At 37.6% G+C, this 21,385-nt stretch overlaps 1 protein-coding gene across 16 annotated transcripts in view; it reads right to left on the bottom strand.

Moving 5' to 3' along the window:
* PPP1R9A (protein phosphatase 1 regulatory subunit 9A) overlaps positions 1-21,385 on the bottom strand; it is a 258,086-nt gene that overhangs the window by 7,291 nt on the left and 229,410 nt on the right. For 3 of the 16 annotated variants that reach the window (XM_016160845.2, XM_016160850.2, XM_016160853.2), the window contains 6 exons: positions 15,543-15,630; positions 15,361-15,444; positions 4,615-4,813; positions 2,485-2,604; positions 1,576-1,599; positions 373-555 (listed from right to left, as the gene is read on the bottom strand). In XM_016160845.2, coding sequence (XP_016016331.2) covers positions 373-555; positions 1,576-1,599; positions 2,485-2,604; positions 4,615-4,813; positions 15,361-15,444; positions 15,543-15,630 — 698 coding nt within the window. Of the gene's footprint in view, positions 1-372; positions 556-1,575; positions 1,600-2,484; positions 2,605-4,614; positions 4,814-15,354; positions 15,445-15,542; positions 15,631-16,052; positions 16,140-21,385 lie in introns of all 16 variants that reach the window. The other 13 variants (XM_016160847.2, XM_016160861.2, XM_016160854.2 and 10 more) reach the window with 7 other exon arrangements.

Below are 21,385 nucleotides of genomic sequence, written 5' to 3'. Positions count from 1 at the left end.
GGGAGAAAGGAATAAAGGGAAGATCCATGGGATTTGGGTTTTAACTCTAATGTGATGAAAGAGTCCACATTGGCCATTATTAAAACTCACACTACATAGGAAGTAAGTAGAGTTAATACATGGACCATGTGTTGTCAGGTGGAAGCAGTGGAGCGAGTCACTGGCTCTCCCTAGTGGCCTACTATTTAAACCCCTGATGACTTTCCAAAACTTCATTTATTACTAGGAAATAATTCAATGTCCTTTCTGCTGACTGTTGACAAGGATTACCTCTCAGATATGCAGAATGCTCTTATCTAATGAAAACATGTTAGGTGCTATGAGTAATACAAATTATACCTGATAACCTAACATATGCATGTAATTCTTTACCTTAAGTTTATTGCCATCCAACTGCAGGAGCTGCTCTCCAGTGATGTTCTGGGCACTGAATTCAGATACATACTGCTCCAGACTTAGGCTCATGAGCCAGTGAGAGACCTGCTGCACACTCCATTCAGGAACGGCCCGATTCTGACACTGACCGTGTTTGGGAGACTGTCCGTCATCAAGGATCTGAGGTAGGAATGTCACGCAGGGTTGTTAAAGGGCTGAGATGCTATGGCTCAGCATGTCATGTTACGCTATCAAAAAGAATTTCTTGCCTATTAGAGCCATATGTATTTTTAACCATAAAGTAATAAGCTAATGTCTGTAGCACACATACACAGTTATTATCTACATGTTTTTAGTTACTCGGGAATTTAAAAATTCCCCTAAATACAACATTATCAATGTAAGAAGTTTAATACTAAAAAAATACAATCTAATGTTGTAAGCTTTTACTTTAAAACACTTTGGAAAGATTATCAGATGGAGGAAACAAATGTTTCATTAATCTCTGTAGGCAATGCATCACTCCGCATTTATCCTCTGATAAGACATTAGAGATATGTAAAATTACATTTAAAAATATTGAAGTATCTTTCACTTAGAGGAGGAGAGCATTAAACCCTCAGGTATTCTTAAGGGAAATTTCAAAGCCATTATTTCATTTGTGCAATAAGCAAATTTATGAGGAAGGTAGGGCAGCAGTATCTACAATTATTTTTTAATAAATGAAAGAACTGAGACTCAGAAAGTCTACAGATCTGCCCAGTGCACAATATTGCTTTAAATAGTGCAAAGGGCAGTTGGTTCCTAGAAACGCTAAGCTGAGAGGAGAGGAAGATAATGATAGGTCTTAGGAGGAGAGACAGAAGTTGCCTCAGTGACCCACGGAGAAAACACAGAAGAGACGGGAAAGCCGAGATGAAGGGAAAGAGGTGAAGCAGAGTGGTCTATGTCAGGTAACGGTGATGGGGGATACATCGCGGGACTCTGGAGGTGGGATCTGGAGGTGCCCTTGACTCAGGAATATCTTTTAAACTGAGACATAGACAAGGGCAGAGAGTAAAACCACTTAACACAAGGAACTCCCCCAGTACAGAGGAAGGCGCTCTTGTATTGTTTGATTTTTAAATCATCTGCAAATAGAGAAAAGGTTCAAGTGATACCAAACAAGCCACCACACACAGCCCACTGATAATAGCTCACCTCATCATCTATCATATCCAGGCTCTGAGTGAGGGAGCAACAAAGGAATCAAAGAGAAAAGTGTTATAGAAACAAGACACATAACATATATGGTACAAAGTTTTAATAAAATTAAAATCATGCCAAGCCTGAAGAATATGGGCATAAAAGCTTAAGAGAAAAAACGTTTTACAAAACAAAAATCACGTTAGAAATAAATAACTAAGAATAAATATTTAGAGCAAAAATATGTTTACTTACAATGCCTCTCCCCATCCTTTCTACCCTAATACTAATATTTCTTTCCTCTATGTATCTTTTGGGGGCACTAAATTAATAACTAATGCAATCTTCTGCCTCTCTTGTAAACATTAATCTCCTGAGAATTCGTAGCAATGCTATTTGACTCTGGCTTCTAAATTAGTGGTTCTTAGTAATCCTTCCTTATCAGGGCTGTACCTGGCTCCTCTCCACTGCACTGGTTCTCAGTCAGGGGCCATGCCCAACTCAGAAGGAATGTCTGAATCTTAGGGCAGGGGTGTTGGTGCAGAAGGTGAGGGAGAAATGGAATGGACAATTTGTAAACTCCATGAGATTTCTGAGCTGCTTCCTATTTTTGCTCTCCAGTGCCTACCTCGCACCTCCATACATCTGTTGAAAGTCATATCATTTAAATGAGAGAAAGGTTAAGTATATAGTAAGGGAGGTCTATTTAAGGAAGGCACTTAAAGGGGCTGAGAAACAATGCTCTATTTTTATGTCGAGACAGAAAAGGAGAGAAATCATGATGATTTCATATCAAATATGAAACTGTGGTCCTGATGCTCTACATGCAAAAATCTACCTTAAAAAAAAAACTTTCCTGGTGATAGTTCATATGTAAAGAGTATGAATGAGAAGGCAGTTCTGTTTTAAGTGCCATGCGCATACCTCATCTGAAGACAGTGCTAAGGACTGAGAGAGCCCTGGTGTTTTGGGTTCTGCTCCTAGGCCACTCAGGTCTGCCGAACTGGTACTACTGGGACTGAAGTCATCATTGAAGGTAAAATTCTGTAAAAACAAATGAAGTTCAGTGTGAAATGAGCACCATGAATGAACCTGAGGCAGGTGTGTTGCAAGTTCTAAAAAGGTGATTTTCGGTAATCTTAGGAGAAATTAATTTTTGGTTTGGTGATGACCTTCAATTTAGGCAGTGGTTGGGAACACTGTGCCTTTTGAGATTCATATGAAATTCTGGTTGCTTTCTCCATCAGATGAAAGGATAGGTGTTTGGAAGGAATGCTCTTTCAATCTCTCTTCAAGGGTACAACATCCATTATCCTCTGCAACTGCTCAGAGGAGTAATGTTAATGAGTCTATCTTCTTTGACCCTAATCGTGATGAGTAACAGTGTAAGTGAAAATAGAAGATGGTGTGGAGGGCCTGAGTTATGAGGAACAGATGGCAATCCATATTAGAAAGGTGGCTTGAGCACCTCCTGGGAGGGATCGCTTGCTGGTGGCTGTGACAAGTATGGTGAGAAACGGCAGATCCTCTCCTGGATGTAACCTTCAAGATAACACGTTCTGGGGGAGGTCATACTCTGACACTACACTAGTTGTTACAGGCTAAAGTACAACACTCACATGGCATCAGCCAAGTACCGAAGGGGCTACAGCACAGATACACATTCCCAAATATTCCCCTTGGGGTAGGGGAGGTAAGGAGTGTATAAATAAAACTTCTCTAGAACTTCGTTAAAATCTTCAGTGGATATTAAAGTCAAATTAATCCACAATGATGACATAGCTGTATTTGTGAAAACACATTTGAACCAAATCCGAAGTCTCTCCAGTGTAAGATAACGGTAGAATTATTCAAAAAACATTGATACAAATCAAATTCAAACACTGAATATTTTCAAGGCCAAAGTGGTCTATTGCTGTCAAAACGTCTTTTCTAATTCTAGAATGACTGGCTTCCCAGGGATTCTAAGCACTTGACCAACAGCATCTTGTTTCATAGTCTACTTCCTTAGAAATCGGACTGTTAGTTTTCCATTATGTTCCTTATAGTGGGTTTAGTTGGTTGTCAAGAATAAATATGATGCCAGAGGCTGGAGAATTCAGTACCAAACAAACTCCAAGGTTTGCTAACTCTTTAGAATAGGAGACTAAATCAGAGCACATGGAGCTAGGGTAGTAGAACATTTAAGCAGGAGGACATTCAACACAACGCGTTACCATTTCATATTGTCAGTGGAGATACAATCCCAAACCCTGTTAAAACCCCGTGAGCTGTTGGACTTCAAGAAAATAATTAAATTCAAGTAACATTAATCACACGTTTCTGTTTAAGAAAGAAAAGTGAACACATATAAAAGGAGACCAAACAACATGTGAAAGTTAGCCATTGTATGTGTTTCGATAAAGTGTTAGATAAGGTTTGCAGCGTCATGCTGGAAATAACCATCGTGCATTTAAAAACAAGTAGCATCCATGCATACAATTCTTAATTCTGCTAAAGCTAAACAACTCTTGTGATAAAATTACAGCAGTCGTTTGACATGGAAGTTTGATTTAAAAGAATAAATAAATAAGGGTGCTATGTCAGCATTGGTTTGTTTTAAAGAGATTCATTTAGATATACTGAACACATATTCGGTCCCAAATTTATTTGTTTTCCAGTAAATCATGAAAAGCGCAGCAAAAATAGTCTTGCAATGTAATTTAAGGTGGAATACTTGGTAAACAGATCTATCATATTGTTCCTTGGTTCAAATGCATCTTTCCCAGCATGGCTTAACTGTCAAACTGAGATTAAGTAGCAATATGTGAAAAGACAGGCAAATCAAAGATTAACACAATCTAGAATGGAACAGTATTAAAGACGGTGATGGTTAAATGAGGCTTTCTTTTTCCCCACACAGGAAACGCCATGCATTGTCTACTGCAGTGTTATCACACTGGTTTCTCAGATCCAGTGCACACACACAAGTTGAGAATGCTTTCCAAAGACTGAAGAGAAAGAAGAGATTTGGGGTTTTCTTGTTTTCTTTTTTAATCCATGTGTTTTTTCTACCTTGGACCCTTTTTTATCTGAAATTAGAGTTTCAGGAGAAGGCTGGAGGGGACTTGTAGGTGAAGGCAGGTTTCTGAAGGAATAGGATCCTTTCCAGCTTTCATTAAACCACGAGAAAGGCATGCAAGGTGAGCGAGGGGAGGCCTGAGCTGCAGAGGATGGCTTCGGTTTCCAGTGTTCCAGCCTGCCTCTGAAGATCCTGTTTATAAAAAGAATTGGGTGTGTTAGACAAAGCAAGGGCAGATGGAAAACTTACCGAACTTCTTCTTAAGGGACACTGAATATAGTTCAAAGTAACAGTTTGAGAATTTGTTCTCCACACAGCTAAGGGTAAAAATTTTGCACTTTTGACTAGAACATTAATTGTTATCTTTTTTGCTTCCAAATGGATTCTGTAACAATGATCAACATTTCATATTGTTATTACCATGGTGAATTTTTATGAAACATGTCTAATAAATCTACGTGGATGAATTAAAATCAGAAGGACGCACATAGTCTTTTAGGAGCTACTATGAGGTTAGTCGTCACAGTATTCCCTTTATTTGGGTCACATATCAGTGCCTCACTGCTAGTGACATTTAGCTCATAACCAGTATTCTTTCCTGGCCTCCCTTGAACTCGTGTTCCCCAAAGTCTAAACTTCAGAAAATTATATATTTAAATAGTTTGGAAATTTCAGAGCTCATTTTGAGCAGAATACACACCTCATTGGTTTTTCACGATCATCTTAGTGCTTTTTCACAGGAGAAACACCGAACCTGAAGTCATAATACTCTTATTAATACTGGAGGGCGAGGGTCTATCACCTCCTGAATATATAGCCTTGGGCCTTCTCTCAGCCCCTGTTTCCTCATCTGTAAACAGTGGATATTTTGTATATCTCACATGTGGTTAAGAATTAAATGAGATAATATATGTAAAAGTGCTTTGAAAACTGTAAAAGTATAATGGTCTATGTTTATTGTTTAACATTTAAAAGACTCAAAAGCATTTGAGAACAAAGTTTGAAATCAGGTATTCTTAATATCTTGCATATTTATATTTATGTTTTGCTCTGAGAAAAATAATTATCAGGAGTTGTGGCAGGAATGTGCATCTTGGAAGAGGTCACCCTCAATATGTCCGAAAGACATTTGATGTGATGCCTACCATTTGCTAGCTTTTGATGTCATGGCCATAAAGAGATTCTCTTTCAATTAAAAGAGCCTCAACACCATGGCTAGACAACTAATGTCCCACATAGATACTAAATTTCAATCTCCTGATATCTTATTTCAAATATTTTGAAATATTACAAATTTACATAAATAACGTAACTCTTAACAATTCTTGTTCATTTCCAAAGATTACCGTGAGAATCAAAGGGGACATAAATGTAAAAACATTTATACACTCTAAAGCAGTATATAAATGTAAGAAGTTAAGAATGATAAGAATGCAAGAATGTAAGAATGTAAGATTGTAAGAATGATAACTAAAGAGAATGGAGAAGTCAGTGATGTTTCGTAGAACACTGACACCTTATAAGTTGAATGAGCACAACTGTTGGTTTCACTAAAGATCCCAAAAGACCTGATGCTTTTAATGGTGCATTTCTTTAAAAAAAAGGGGGGGGGAGGGGTAGAGAGTCTGCAAGGGTAGTAGTGAAAGACCAAACAGAGATGTGTCAATCTTCAATTTCATCCTAAAATTTAAACTAAAAAAATAAAAACAATTTGTATTCTTAAATCCATCTACTTACTATCAAAAGATAGAATAGAGAAGTACAATAACTGAACATGAGAAAGCATGAGACAGGGTGGTCTTCTGTAAGAAATGCTTTTATTCCTGGGTTGTGGACCAGTGCAGTGTCTCCCAAACAAGTCTGACAAGAATCATTTGGGGCAGCTGTTCAAATGCAGATTCTTGGACACTCAGACTTACTGAATTAGAATTTGGGGATGAGAAAGGAAGGAGTTGGTCTGGAATATATTTTAACACATATCTGAGCTGACTCTTAAAGTTTTTAATATCTGTATGCATTAACATTATTCTGAATGCAAATATGAGACTTCTGGAACAGAATAGGTTATTATTTACTTACAGAAAATTACTGTGCTGGTTCCCCATCCCCTAATTTCCTCTCGCCCGGATGACATAATGAGAACCACCTGTCAGCTTATACTTGATCTACACTGTAGGTAAGAAATCTAAAAAATATGTATCTGGATGGTTATTTAGGAGAAGGACAGCTGTTCCCCTCTTCCCTCTGACAGAGGGAGAGAATCTTATCTCTTGACTGTAAACAAATTCAACTTGAGAGGGATCTTGGAGCCTTTGGAAAGTAATACATGTCCTAGTGGGAGATAAGACTAGTATCTCTAGCTTCACAGCCTTGGGAATGTCTCCACCGAGATGGGCCTCATCTGCCTCTTCCCATCTCCACTCCTTGAAAATGTAACTACATATCTCTGGGGAGATAAATCTCTGCAGATCTAATTTATCTGCTAAGGCCTGTGTTTTAGCTCAGGTCCCATGTTACAGTAAAAATGCTCACACAGCTCTAACTGCAGAAACATAAACATATTTTCTCTGCAGTCTCACAGTCCTGTAATTGGGCATCATTGAGATAAGTAATGTTTATTTTCCCCTTTGGTTATAAATCAATTAAAGTAAAATGGGAAATTCTGAGTTCCATCCACAATTCAAATAAAGTATGGCCGTGCTTCGATATATGGTTACTGTTTTAAAGTTCATAAATAGGCCATTATTAATGACATATGACTAAACAGTCTCATTCCCAGATGCACTGCCTTTGTAACAATGTTTTTAGAACAACCACCAACACTTTGTTTTTTTTTTTTTTAAATAGGAAATAAGAATATTGTTACCTAATTTTTGTTCTTTTAAGGACTTTTTGAAAAGGACTCTTGATAGTTCAAATCCTGGCTAAGCAATACTTCGAACAAAATCTGGAGACCACATCTAAACTCTTTGATAAAATTCTCACTGCCAGGAAAATATCCAAGCCTGATAATTCCAGGTGGAGTTATATACCCAGCACAGAAGACAGGCCAGGCTGGGAGGCCAAACGTGAGTGTGATGAAAGAAATCATGGACGCTCAGCCTTAGGTGATATCCAGAGGCTTTCTTAGATAACAGAAGATAATAGAAAGCATGGAGGAAAAGTCCACAGAAAACAATGCAAGCTCACTTCTAAGGAGATAACCACATCCTCTCAGCTGCATACCACCAGGTTCTGGGTTACTTTGAAAAGTATTCTCCAGTTCTCCCAGAGGTCTGGCTGTACCCTGCTGAGGCTGTATCTTGTTCCCCTCACTTTGTGTATCCTTGACTCTAAAACTCCAAGAACTGCTGTAACCTTTGTGTGTTTACCAGTATCCACAAATAACTGACAAGTGGTATAGTTCTATGTGCTTGGACCCAGAACAGAATATTCATTTAAAAAAGTAAACTCTCCATTACTCTAAATCATAGACCTATCAGATTACTAAACATGCTTTCCAGAATAAATACCATTTTTCCTCCAAGAGAAAGTGAACTCTTGGGCCTATGGAAAAAACAGAGAAGTTTTGGTAGTAGTTGTTCTATTACTGACCACTCTTACAGTCTGTAACTTTGTGGAGAAATATGTAAAGATTTACGTAACAGTCTTCCTTCTCTCCTTCCTCCCTTTTCTTTCTTCTTTCTTCCCTTCCTCCCTCCCCAACTTTTTTTTGATTGATGGCAGGTCATGGGCTAAGGTGCATAAGCTCCATATAGATCCTTAATAATCTTTGTGAAAAATCAAGATTGGTAGAAAATAATTTCTAGAGGATCAAATAGGCATGTGTCCTGTACTTCCTTCACCTTCATTTTTTAGCTTATACATTAATGGCTCATTATCATTTTTGGAAAAAACTGAATTACAAGTCACAGCTACATATCTGATTGTTTTATTATTAGGAATTGAGAGAAAGAATGGCTTCAAATGAAGTCTCTGTAGTCCAAAAATAAGGTATGACAGTGCTCATTTGGGGGTGGGGGTGGGGGATGAGGTAGGGGGAGTGACTGCTTCCTGGCACTTAAATGGTTTATAGTTAACAACTCTATAGAGCAATTAACTCACTTAAGTACATCTTGAAACCAGTTTCTCCTGGGGATAGCACCCCTAAATTAAATCTCTCAGGTAAACATTCCATGGTGATTTTTGTTGGTAGGCTTCAAGTACAAGGTGTATGAAGTATTCAGAATCTAATTGGATGTCATCGAAATATAATTAGTAGTTCAGGAGCTGCCAGAACAGAAAAAGCATAAACAGAATATAGAATTCAAACAAGTAGTAAAGGAGGTTAATTGAAGAAAATCAGAAAAACCAGAAGGGTTGCAGACATCAATTTACCCATATCAGATGAAGCAATTCTGTGTGGTTCTAACATCCATCAAGAAGATTGAAGTTGTAAAGCCAGCCCCTTCTAAAGGGGACCTGGAGACCCTAACGGATGACAGCTATGACAAGCAAGTGTCCATCCGCAGCTGAGGCAACCACCTGGATGTATCCTACTTCCAGATCCTCAGTTATGGCCTAAATCTCTGCTCAATAACCAACAGCCCATCTGAGCTGGTCACTGTACAAGTGTTCAAACTTATGCCGGGGTTCAAGACATGCTACCTCGAAATATGACACCTTGCTGTAATGAATATTTTAAGCTGAAGGAATCTGAGAAACAGCAGGTGCAGAAAGGGCTCTCTGATCTCCCCATCCACCCTGATGCAGGTCATCAAACTCACGTGAAAGGGTCCCTCCCTGTGCCCTTCCCTAGACCAGGAGGAAAAGCTCACCCTTATTTCTGTAGATGGGGGACCCAAAGAGGAATCTAAACAAACGAACGCACAGGCCTTGCTAAGTTTACCCTAGTTCACTATCCTCATCTCATATCTTATTGTCCTATCACATTTTTCTGTGACTTTTCATTCTTCATCAAACTTACCATAAAAATGCTCAGGCTTAATCCCTTCTTTGGGTCTTCATTTCCTTAAGAAGTCTTCTGTATCACAGAAAATTTATATTAAATACATTTGTTTGCTTTTCTCTTGTTAATCTGTCTTCTGTCAGTCTAATTTACAGGGCTCTGGCCAGATGACCTAGGAAGATGGAGGGAAAAAGACAATTTTTCCCTCCCCTACACTCATCTGAGATAGAGAAACTGTTCTCTTAGTGAGTCTTCCTCATATAGGGAAGGTTTAAAATGAAATCCATATTATCAAAACAAAAATGTTAAGTTTAAGAATAATGTGTTGCTTAGGATTTAAGAAAATGTGTATTATTAAAAATTTGAAAAACTTAACTGCTAATTCTATCTCAATATATTTAAATGGTTTCAGATTTAACTGATTAAGATGTAAAGACAAACAAACAAACAAACAAAAAAACCCCAAAACAGGAATATTGGGATGTTCAGAGTCACTGCAGTTATCACTTTATTGTATTTTTGAGAGTTTTTTAAGAATGGAAAATTGCTGACTTCTTAAAAATTCAAGTTTGTCACATTTCAGACCTTGAAGAGTACTTAAAAAAGAAAACTGAATAGATTAAATTTGTAAATGCAGCTAAAAATAGGACAATTATGAAGAAACAAGTCTGTATTACCAAGACTAAACTAACATTCAAAGGTCTTTGAAAGTGACTGCTTTTATTTTATACAAAATTTTACTAGATGTATAAACAAAATGACAAGATTTTTAAGTAGAACTGAAACAAACAAACAAAAAAGCTAGGTTTTCAAACTGGAGACTAAAAATTCCTCTTAATGTATAACTCAAATAATCCTCTTTTTAAGAACAAAGCTACGTTTGGACATGAAAAATATCAAGTGAAGGGGAGAACCCATAGAAGTTCTAGTGCAAAAGTTAAGCATCCATAGGTGTTTTACTGAGTTTCTGTCATATTCATGGCCACAAAGTGGCTCAGTAATGTGTGCCTTAAAACTTCCTAGGTTCAAATTACTCTGCTTTTCTCTAATGGCCATTCTCTGCTTGCCATTTACAAATGCATTTTTGTTTCATTTTTTTTTTTTTTTTTAATTTTAAAGGACAATTCTGGCTCCCCCGTGGGTGCTTCTGTGGACCAGGTTTGGGCAGAGGTGAGGTACTTTCTCTTCCTGCACATGTGCTCAGCCCGCTCCTTGACTCTGCTGAAAGGGTGTGTTTCCACTCCAGCTCAGGGGTGGAGGTTCTGCTTGTGCTAACAGGCAGAGCTGCCCTCCAGGTACTGGTCATGGGGTACGATCTCAAACTTACTGTAAAGCCAGGATTTATCTAAAGCTTCTTTGAAATGACATCTATGAAGAGTTGTCTAAACTATAATCCGCATAGCCCAGTCAATCTTCAAGATATTACCGAAGTCGCCCTTGGATGAACAAGACTGCCAGCAGAACAGATCTAGAGAATACTTTGTTTTATATTCTTGTGATCAGAATTTAGATAATTATGATAGCCGTTTAGATTTATTAAGAGCTTAGAATGTGCTTAAATGTGATTCTCTTAATACTCCCAATGATCTGAAGAGGCATGTGAGGCACGTATATGTTTCTGTTTTACAGATGAGGAAACTGAGGCGCAAAGAGGTTAAGTAACTTGCTTAAGATGTTAAGTGCTGGGATTTGAATCAAGGCTCTTAACCACTTTGGCATTATGCTCTTGGCTTTTACCGAAGGCCACTGTTATACTTCCTATGAAGAAGGTATAGTTGAAGATGTCCTATTTTAAGTAACAACCTTACTTTTTATTTTGTCTTCTTTTTCCCCATCCGAATTTACTTTTAAAATAAATTATTTTGTATCATATGTACTTTTGTATATAAACAAATTATATCTGGAACAAAGAGAAGTATATATAGATAAAAAATAAATAAGAATACATGCTAATTTATAGAACAACTAAATGAGTAAGAAATCAAGAATTTGTTTTTCATAGACTCATATGGGGCAACACTATCCAATAGAGATATAATATGAACCACATTATATAAATTAAAATTGTCTAGTAGCCACATGAAAAAAATTTTAAAGGTAAAGTTAATTTTTATAATATATTTTATTTAACCCAAAATATTATTACGTGATTCCAATACTGATTACAATATTATAAAATTTTTAATAGGATATTTCCTTTTTTTTCATACTACGTCTTTGAAATCCAGCATGCATTTTCTCCAACGATGCATCTCAATACAGACTAGTCACATTTCACGTGCTCATGTTATGGGTGGACAATTTTCCAGTAAGCCAGCATTAAGTATTTACTTCTGATACTGTTAACCAGGGTGTGGTAATCTGATCAAGGATGCTGTTAACCAGGGTAATCTGATCAAGGATATGCTAACGGCCAACTGTTAACCAGGGTGTGGTGATCTGCTCAGGGATGTGCTGGTGGCTATATAAACTGCCTCTTCTGGGAGCTCGGAGCTGATCTCTTCTAACCCTGCGTGGTAGAGAGTCAGTCACCAGCCGGCTAATAAAGGCTCACTATTCATTTCGATTGGCTCCGTGGGTCTTGGATTTGATCGCACCACAGCACTCAGTGGCCACATCTGACCAGAGCCTACCATATCCGATAGTGCAGATAGAGATGGATGGGGAATTAGAGACCAAGCAGCTTTAGTCGGCTTCACTTATGTTTTGTAGGAAACCAAGGCCCAAGAAAGTCAGATTTACCTATGGCAAAGTCAGGATGAATACCTGGATTCCAGGACAGCGCTTTTCCCACTGTTCACACTTTTAAGGTGAATGCAGATTTGCTTCCACCTGGATTTGCTTCCAGAAGAGTGCCATCTCCCTTCTCTGCCATTTCCTCACAGCCATCACCTCGCCTTGTTCTAAGAGACACAGATCTGCTCACAGGAGCCTTCCCCTTAGTGACTAAACTGAGAGCTTCTCCCATAGAGATGTAAGGCAGACAATCCATCGACACCAGTGGCTACTGAACTAGAATTTAGGATTGGATTTTATTTTACTCTTTGGTGTGTACTTTAAGGGATGAACAAGCTCTGACGACTAAGTTTCCTACTTTTCTTATCTGCTATGTTACCTGTTTAAATCTGAATGTTCACTGAACACATATTTGAAAAGGACAGAATGAAACTATATTTTTTGTAGGGTTTATTTATTATTATTTTAACTTCATCTATTTGTTTCATGCTGATGATGTATTTGAATCATTATGTCTCCACAAGGAACACAATAAATTCTTTACTCTTTGGGGAGGACAAAACTAAAACCAAGACCAAACTTAGCAAGTCTTACCTCTTTAACATCCTATAGCCTCAGGTTATAACTGAATAAATGACCTCCTTACATTTTATAATCTTACAGGAACTGGAAGAAAGGACTAACAGATAAGATTACCAATTCATTACTGAATCTTCCCTCCTTTTTCTGAGAAAGTCTCACAGGGGTGATGAGTTTATTCCCAGCTCTTCGCAACTGCAAGAGGACCTTGCAGTTAATCCTGTCTATCACCTGCCTGGCATCAGAGTCCTTGTGAAACCAATTCAATTGCATTAAGCAACTACTCAGTAGTAACTGTTCTTTCTGGAATATGTTTTACACAGTTCTGGACCCAACGTCAGTCTATATGGGAGAACAGAGGCTGTTATGATGAGATGTGATTAGTGTTAACCAAATCACTGTGAGAGCTCACAAATTATTATTATTATTTTTTTTGAGAAATAGAAAAAGTCCCTCTTCTCTGTTCTACTGTTTCAATTACATAAATTCCTTTCAGTCCTGTAAAAGTTCTACTGCAATTAGAAATAATTCGACAATTATGATTCTAATTCAAAAGTATTTTGTAGTGTTGGTACACATGGAATTCTGTGATGACTGAAGCAGAGAAACTCCAGAGTTAAGGTTTTAAAAATATAGAGCTGGCTAGGCAGCCAAGCTAGAAGCTCAGTTGGCTACTGATTCAAAAGTTGGCATTAGCTACGGTGAGGCAGCATGCTGATGACAGCCAACCCTTACTACCCATGATTTTCATCTGGAATTTATACAAGGTGGTGATACTCTCTACTATGATGAAATTCAGTCGAACCTTCTCGCCCCTACTTAATGCCTTTGCTTACAACCCTTTTAGCCTCAAAGGTGAGAAGGAGTGACTGACTCAGAAGTCACGGACGAAAAGGAAGACACTGTGCCTTCAGAGGTATCTGAGTTTCCCTTCCACCATGTTTTTGGACACCTCTCTCTTTTAGACAGTTTCATTATTTGTTGTTTTATTCCTTTAGTATTTTGATAGTTTTCTATTCCTAACTTTAATTTAAAAAGTAGTGTGTTTTGTATTTCTCACTCCAAAACCACACAAAGGTAAAATCTCTTTTGAGTTACATTATCACCTTATTTTTCCTGAGATTTTTATCCCCAATATAAACAGAACTTTCTATACTTTTTCCATTTTGCAGTATAAAGGAAATCCAGACTAGCAAAAATAATTAATTTGGAATTCTCTCTACTTATCCCCCATCCTATTCTCTTATAATCTCCGGGAGAAGGTACAATTTCTCACCGAGTTGTATGCCAGAAAAGAGAAAAAGAAAAAAGGAAACAGCAGGGGACAAATGATTTTAAAGTATTCGATTCTTAGCATTTTGTCTGTTTCTTCCTTAGTATGCTTGTGAGATAATTCCTAAATTTCAAAAAGAAAAAACATCATAAGATGCATAAGTAACTGGAGGTGACATGGAGTGTTGGAAAGACATCTAGACAGTAGGCACAAGCCCCAGTTAATTGGTATTTATTGCCTACTGCATAATCCTGGGCTAATCAATTAAATTCTATAAAGGTCAAGTTCTTCAATAAAGTATGGTATTATTATAAGTCCTCCCAATCTTATTATAAAAATCAAATGAAAAGATAAATATAAAACTTCTCTGTAACTAGCAAATAATAACAGCAATAAACTGTTATCTTTATTATTATTTTTTTAAAATACCAGGTACATTTTAAATGTTTTACATGAAAACTCATTTAATCTTTATACTAATGCTATAAGGTAGGTACTGTTATTACCCTCATTTCACATATGAGAAAATGGAGACACAGAGGCTAAATAACTTGCGCAAGATTTTCAAGCTGAGAGCTCTGATTCAAACCCAGGCAACCGGACTTCGGAGCTCTCTGCTTTACTGTTTCCCTATACAAACCTAAGTTTAAAATGATATAATCTGAGAGTAAAATTAAGATACTTGACAACATGCTGTACAAAGCTCACTCCTCCATAGGAAAGTCTTAACAGAACAGTCAGCGTAGTTGATAGGACCTGCAAGCAATTAAAGAGCGAAGTCTAGCAAGAGGTGGTGGTCATTTGCACACGCATGTGGACAGAACAGGCCTGAGGGCTTGTAGGTACTTAAATGCAAAATTATCCTTTCAGAGTTCACAAAAGAAAAGATACTAATATTGTGAGTAGCCAGGCAACAAAGCTGAAATATGTCAAATTGCTTTAGCATATATCATATATATTTATGCTGTTTTCATTTATGGATGCTGTTCATGTGACCATCATTCTAAAATGAAACCAATGGATACATCCAAGGCCAGGTATAGGCTTTAAGTGGAGTATAACAAACATAAACCGTGCAATTTTTCTTTCACCTCTAGGTATATTACTTCGGGTTGAATACACTGACTATTGATTTTGGTTACTGGAAGGGGGCCCAAAAGTTTAGACAGAGAGATAAATCTGTTTTTAATCACTCACCCATACCTGCTACCTGGTGAAAACCTGCTGGCTTCTTTTTCTTTTTCTTTCCATTTCTTTCCCTTGCTGGAATTCCTTCGCAATGGAGCCCTATAATGACAGCATACAGTCAGAAAGGAGAATCAGACATTTTCTCCTTTAATCCTTCTTTTACAGACGGCTTGCATTTTACATCATGAAGTGCTTACCCCAAATCCACAAACTTTCGCTTAATTTTTCCTCCTTGCACCACCAATGAACTGGATGCCCTTACTGATTTGGGGCCTTTGGCACCATCTAGGATATATACATATGTGAAAAAAAAAACGATTATTATTATTACTATTTTTAAAGCCATGAGTCAAATGTCAGTGCATCTCTGAATCTAAGGGATTTACCTCAATTTCTAACTGTAGAAAATAACAAATACCTTTTTTTTTTTTTTTTTTTTTTTTTTTAAGCTAGAGGAAACACAGCTATGTGGAGGAACATCCTCATCAGGCCAGGGGACGTCCTGTTGGACTGAGGCCGAATACCAATCACAAAGAGCTTTAGCTTCAAATATACTGGAATGAACAATATAAGGAAAAACAAACACCACCAAATCACCCTTTAAATTCAAAGAAGGGACTAACACGACTTTTCTTTTGTTCCTTCTCTGGCTTCAACCCTTTGGTTCAAACGCCTGGGGTTCTGCTCTCCACGCCTTTTTTTTTTACCTTTGGGTTTTAGTGCCTTCTCACAGGAACCCAGCCAGCACCCATATCTCCCAAAGCCAGTGCAGAAGGAAAGCCATCCCTGAGAATCTGGGAGATTTAGGGAGAAAGTGAGAGTCAAAGCATTCTCTTCTGGTCTCTCCCTTGCTAATAGCCTATGGCCAGTTCTAAGACAGAGAAAGGCAGAATATAGGAGAGGCTGCTTAAGCCAGGGCTCAGCTGTTAGACATTAATGTCTTTGAAAGGTTCTCTTTTGAAGATGGGTTGGAACACAGTGTGGCTGGCCTCCTGTGATTCTGAAGATGTCAAATGCTCCTGTTTGGAGCAGAATGATCTTTGCCTTTCTGAGTTATGCTGGCACTCTAAAGGGCAGCAGCTGCTGGGGATGGGGACAATCGAACCGATGCCAAAAACCAATCAACAGAGAGGTCAATGTCAAATGCAGGCGCTAAATTCCACTGGTGCCACTTATTCCACCTTGGACCACGCAGATAGCTCCTAAGGTCCGACTTGGAACTTTATTAAGCAAAGGATGCTATTTGATGCAATCTTTCAGCATACCCAGTTATCTGAGATGTTATTTTAAATTTGATGCGTATTTGAGTGTGATGCTACCTTCCTAATTGTCTGTTGGTGGTGTCCGTGTGTCTGTCACTATTTTTTTTTAATTAAAAAAAAAATCAGCAACTTTCTGGCCTCAAGTATAATGAGAAAAGTCCTCCTCCAAACAAAGCGTTCAATTTACCATGTGGGTTAATTTTGCTTATAATTTTGTTTATTTCTGAAGAAATTTCTAAATACACGTATTTACAAAACATGAAATGTACATATAGCCCTCATTTAAGAATCTGTGTTCAAAGCTCTAAAGAAACACTGAATGTTGAAAAACAATCTAAGGATTTTTAGTTATCATCTTTTCATGTTTTCAGTTAATGATAATCAGATTACAATAATCGATTCCTTGAAACATATATAATAAAGTGCAAGAGTCAGAAATATGTCCATGTCAAAATCTACTTCCAGCCTCAAATATTTATTAAGAATATTTGTATCATTATTCTTTGGGTAACTGAATTAAATAGCCACAGACGTGACACAGACACATAAAGAAAATCCATAGACATGGCACAAAGGCCTTCTGAGGTGATTTTGCTAATGGACATGAAAAAAAAAAAAAGCAGAATTTCAATTTTCTTAATAGAACCCAAAGAAAAGAAAGTACAGGACTTTTCCAGATCAATCCTAAAGCAACTCTTAATGGCTAGGACCGTGCAAAGTTAAAAAGGAGACTGACAAATTATTTTCTGAATTAGAGGTAGCGGGGAGATGTTTTAACGAGCGGTGAGAGGACGAGATGAGACAATGTACACGAAAACACGGTGTAACCTATTAGTGTTGCAGTTACTGGACATCTTGGGACTAAAAGCCTCATTCTGCATCACAGAGCCTGCTGCTAGGCAACCTCACGTCATTATCTCACCCACTGGCCAAAGTGTGTTCCAAGGAACACTTAAACGAATGCTTTCAAAAGGCCAAAGAGGCAAGATTATGTAATAATGCACTTTCCCATTTTAAATCAGTCAAGTACGCATTAATAGACATAAGAATTTCTAGTCTGCATAAAAACCAACACTGGATTGTTATGATATCAGAAAAAGAAATGTGACATTTTTGTTTACTTAGTTATTTAACTTTATGTAAAATTTCCATCGGGCTTTTTGAAATCTCTCCACTACTACCTTCACCAGCAATTAGGACATTGGCGACTTAGTCTTCATTTTCAAAGGTAATGTAAGTGGTCTCATGACAGGTAAATACTAAGACTTCATTCTAAATACTAAGTACTTGGACTTCATTCTCCTCAATCTCACTGCGACAAGACCCTTGACTACCTCTCCCTTTATTGTGGGGACCCCCAAGTCTACCTCCCAAGGCCTGGCTTCTTTCCTGAGCTCACAACCTCCTCTGTCAGAAAATGAGCAAATCATCTTTCTCCCATCGTGTTTATGATTTTCTATTTTTTATTAATGACAAGACCATATTTTCTGAGGCTTACAACCCCTGTGATCAGTTTTGCCCTCCTCACTTTCTTCCCCCCGTATCTAGTCAACTTCTGTTTCAAATGTTCTTGTATCATTCTTTTCTGCCACTGTGTCTTACTCCTCTGTAGACGGGTAGTCGTTCCCATACCAGTGTCTTTTCCTTTTGCATTCCTCTACTCAAACATTTTGTGGTTTCTTAGTAAGGTAAGCTAACTAAAGTACTTAATTTCTTAGCAATAGACTTAACCTACCTGTTTGATTTTCTGTGTAACCACTCTAACCCGCATAAACAAACTGCTTCAGGCAGCTGGGGTGGCCCCATTCCTTAAATTCACCTTACTTGTACCTGTCTCTGTTAATGATATCTCCTTGCCTTATAGGCCTTCCATATCTGTTCTTTTTGTTTTTTCAGCTCTTCAGTGGTTATTCTAATTGTATGTTCTTTGTCAAGTCTTATTTACCAATCTTAGCTAGATTAAAACCATGCCTTCTTCTGAACAATGATAAAATTTACTCTTTCTATATGTATAAGGCCTAATGCAATTAGTAATAATAAATGAATTCTATAAATATTTCTATTTGCCAGGACATTAATTCAACAAATAGGTTTGAAGGTGTGTTCTGTGTGCTAACAGCTACATATAAAATTAGAATAATAATCTCCTGAAATCATGAATAGAAAACTCATTGTATTTAATTTACTCTACTTAACCTTGTCTGAACAGAAGTCCATTGCTATGTAAGTCTAGAGACCAAAACTTTAGTATGAGGCTATTCTGGAAGAAAATATGTTCATGCCTTCTACTGCCAGATAACTTGTTTTACAAACCTCTAGAAATAATCTTTTATTCCCCCTAATTTTAACTGAAATGGAGTTAGGTGTTTATTATTTAGCCAGTTAAATGAGACTCCTTCTATATTAGTTTTAACCGAGGTCCCACAAATATGACAACAAAATGATGACTTGTGAATGCAGTATTCACATGATTTAGAAAACATCCAACTTCAATGACGTGTTTGATAATGCTAGAGTATTATCCTCAGGATTGTAATCAAATACAGCTATAACTTAATGATTACCTTTGAACTAACTTGATAGACCAAAAGTAATATTACTTTTTGAAAAATCTGGATAAATGGCAGCCAATGAGTACGACATTTTTAGTTTATCCAGCAATGCTGAGTGAAAGGAAATATACATTTAAACCAGAAGTCAGCACCTTTTTATGTAAAGGGCCAAATAATAATAAATTTAGGTTTGTGGGCTCTTGTCTCTGTCACAATTATTCAACTCTGCTGTTGTAGCATGAAATCACAGTATGTAACGGAATGAGTGTGACTGTGTTCCCATAAGACTTCATTTATAAAAACAGGTGGGAGCTGATTTTGGTTTGATGATCTCTGTTCTAGAAGGCCTACATTGATTATCTAGAGAGATACTTATTAGTTTATCCAAGAAATTTATTATGCATCAAATATATGCCACATTCTTTGCTGGGGACCAAGAATACAAAGATGAACAAGATGAATGAGAAAACTCTGGCTCACACCTTACAACTAGATCACATTATTATACGCAACATGATAGAAGCAGAAGTAACAGTATGAACATTTCTGTGGGATCAGAGAGAAGAAAATAATTCACTCTGTCTGGGGTTGGGGAGGGTATACTAAGGGTTCACGAAAGGTGGTAAGATTTAAGCTGGGCTCTGAAGAACCAGAATTTTCCTGGAGTGAAGTTAAGTAAGAAGGTAAACATGAAGTCTAATTTGTCACTGTAAGTATTGCTAAACCCCATTCCAATTCTTTTACTGATGAGCCAATGAGTTGTAAGAACCCCACATATAAACACATACCCACACACATACACACACACACACAACATGGGAAATCAGGTTAACCATACTTAACCTCTCCTTAGTCTAGGTATGCATAACAGATTAGTTTCATTTAGTGCAAACTAAAGGATTTTACAAAACATTATTCTCCAAATTGGGTTTTTGAGGACAAAAGAAGCTAGATCCTACTCTATTAATCTATATTGTGTCAGCCCCTGCAATGTCATAAAAATGAAAGCATGGAGTTTTCCTAATGATTGAACGACATTAAGGTCCATCTTGGGAAACAGGTAGGGGAATCCTTGAAAGACAGGAGAAAGCTGTAGCAATGCTGCTGCTGCAATGAAACAAGCAATTCATCAGTCAGCCCGGCCTAATGAGCACATTCCATATACACAGTTACTTTTATTCTAATTTCATGCTCACTGAGCAACTTTCTGGATTATGAACCTACCATTTGGGAGAAAGAGCACAAAACAAATGAATGACGTTGGTTATTATAACAGCTGTACCTTCCAAAGTAAACCAGAAAATTAGTATTCTGGTTCAGAAATTAGTGTTTCCTAAGTTGAAACAGCACAAATAGGTCATTCTTAACTTGATTAAATCTGGGTGTGTTATTGAATTTCAGGACTTAGAAAACTATGGTCTGGAGTCTTGACGCTCACTGACTAGGAACCGGCTACTTTCTGAGAGTCAGCTGGCTGACAGGTCTCCTTGACACCTTTCATACTCTTTGTTGGGGACCAAGAATACCAAGATGAACAAGATGAATAAGAAAACCCCGGCTCAGACTTGAGAAATAGATCACTTATCATACACAAAGTGACAGAAGATGCAACAGAGCCTGAGAGTGGAAGGCAAGAAAGTATAGGGCTTTCCTAGTTGTTGGTGGCAGTGGTTGTGGGGTGTCAGAGAGACAAGGTATGTCACAAAACAAACAGGCAAGCAATCGAAGAAACAAAGAGAGCAAGATTGCGAGAGGTGGGGGCAAGAGAGGAAGAGGGAGAAAGGAGGCAGATAGATTCTAGTCTACAAACTCCATTAGGGAAAGGATGGAATCTTTTTACTGTGTAATCAGTCTTTAGCGCGATGCTGCTTAATAACTATCTGCTGAAGAATACATGAATAAAATAATGTCAAAGAATATGAGAGGTATAGAAAACTCTTGAAGGCTGGAAACTTTTATAGAGGAAAGGAAAGAATGTGAGGCTCTGCTTTTATCCAGTCACAATTAACACCTAACATTGGTTATTGCACTAGTGATGATTTATAAAGTCAGTACTTTATAAAACCTCAAGTAATGGTTTCTTCCCAGTTACCCTGAAGTACAATCAGCCCAGGAAAATCAAAAATGGGAAAGCTCAAGTTCTTGGTCTTTGGTGAAGAAACTACCCACCCCCTATCTCCTGGTTCAGCTTACTATAGCTGGGAGGTTTATCTCAAAGAAGTTATA

This window comes from Rousettus aegyptiacus, unplaced genomic scaffold, assembly GCF_014176215.1.
Source record: "Rousettus aegyptiacus isolate mRouAeg1 unplaced genomic scaffold, mRouAeg1.p scaffold_m13_p_13, whole genome shotgun sequence".
Classification (NCBI taxonomy): Eukaryota; Metazoa; Chordata; class Mammalia; order Chiroptera; family Pteropodidae; genus Rousettus; species Rousettus aegyptiacus.
The sequence above is the reverse complement of the archived record's forward strand: the minus strand, read 5'-3'. Positions and strand labels throughout refer to the sequence as shown.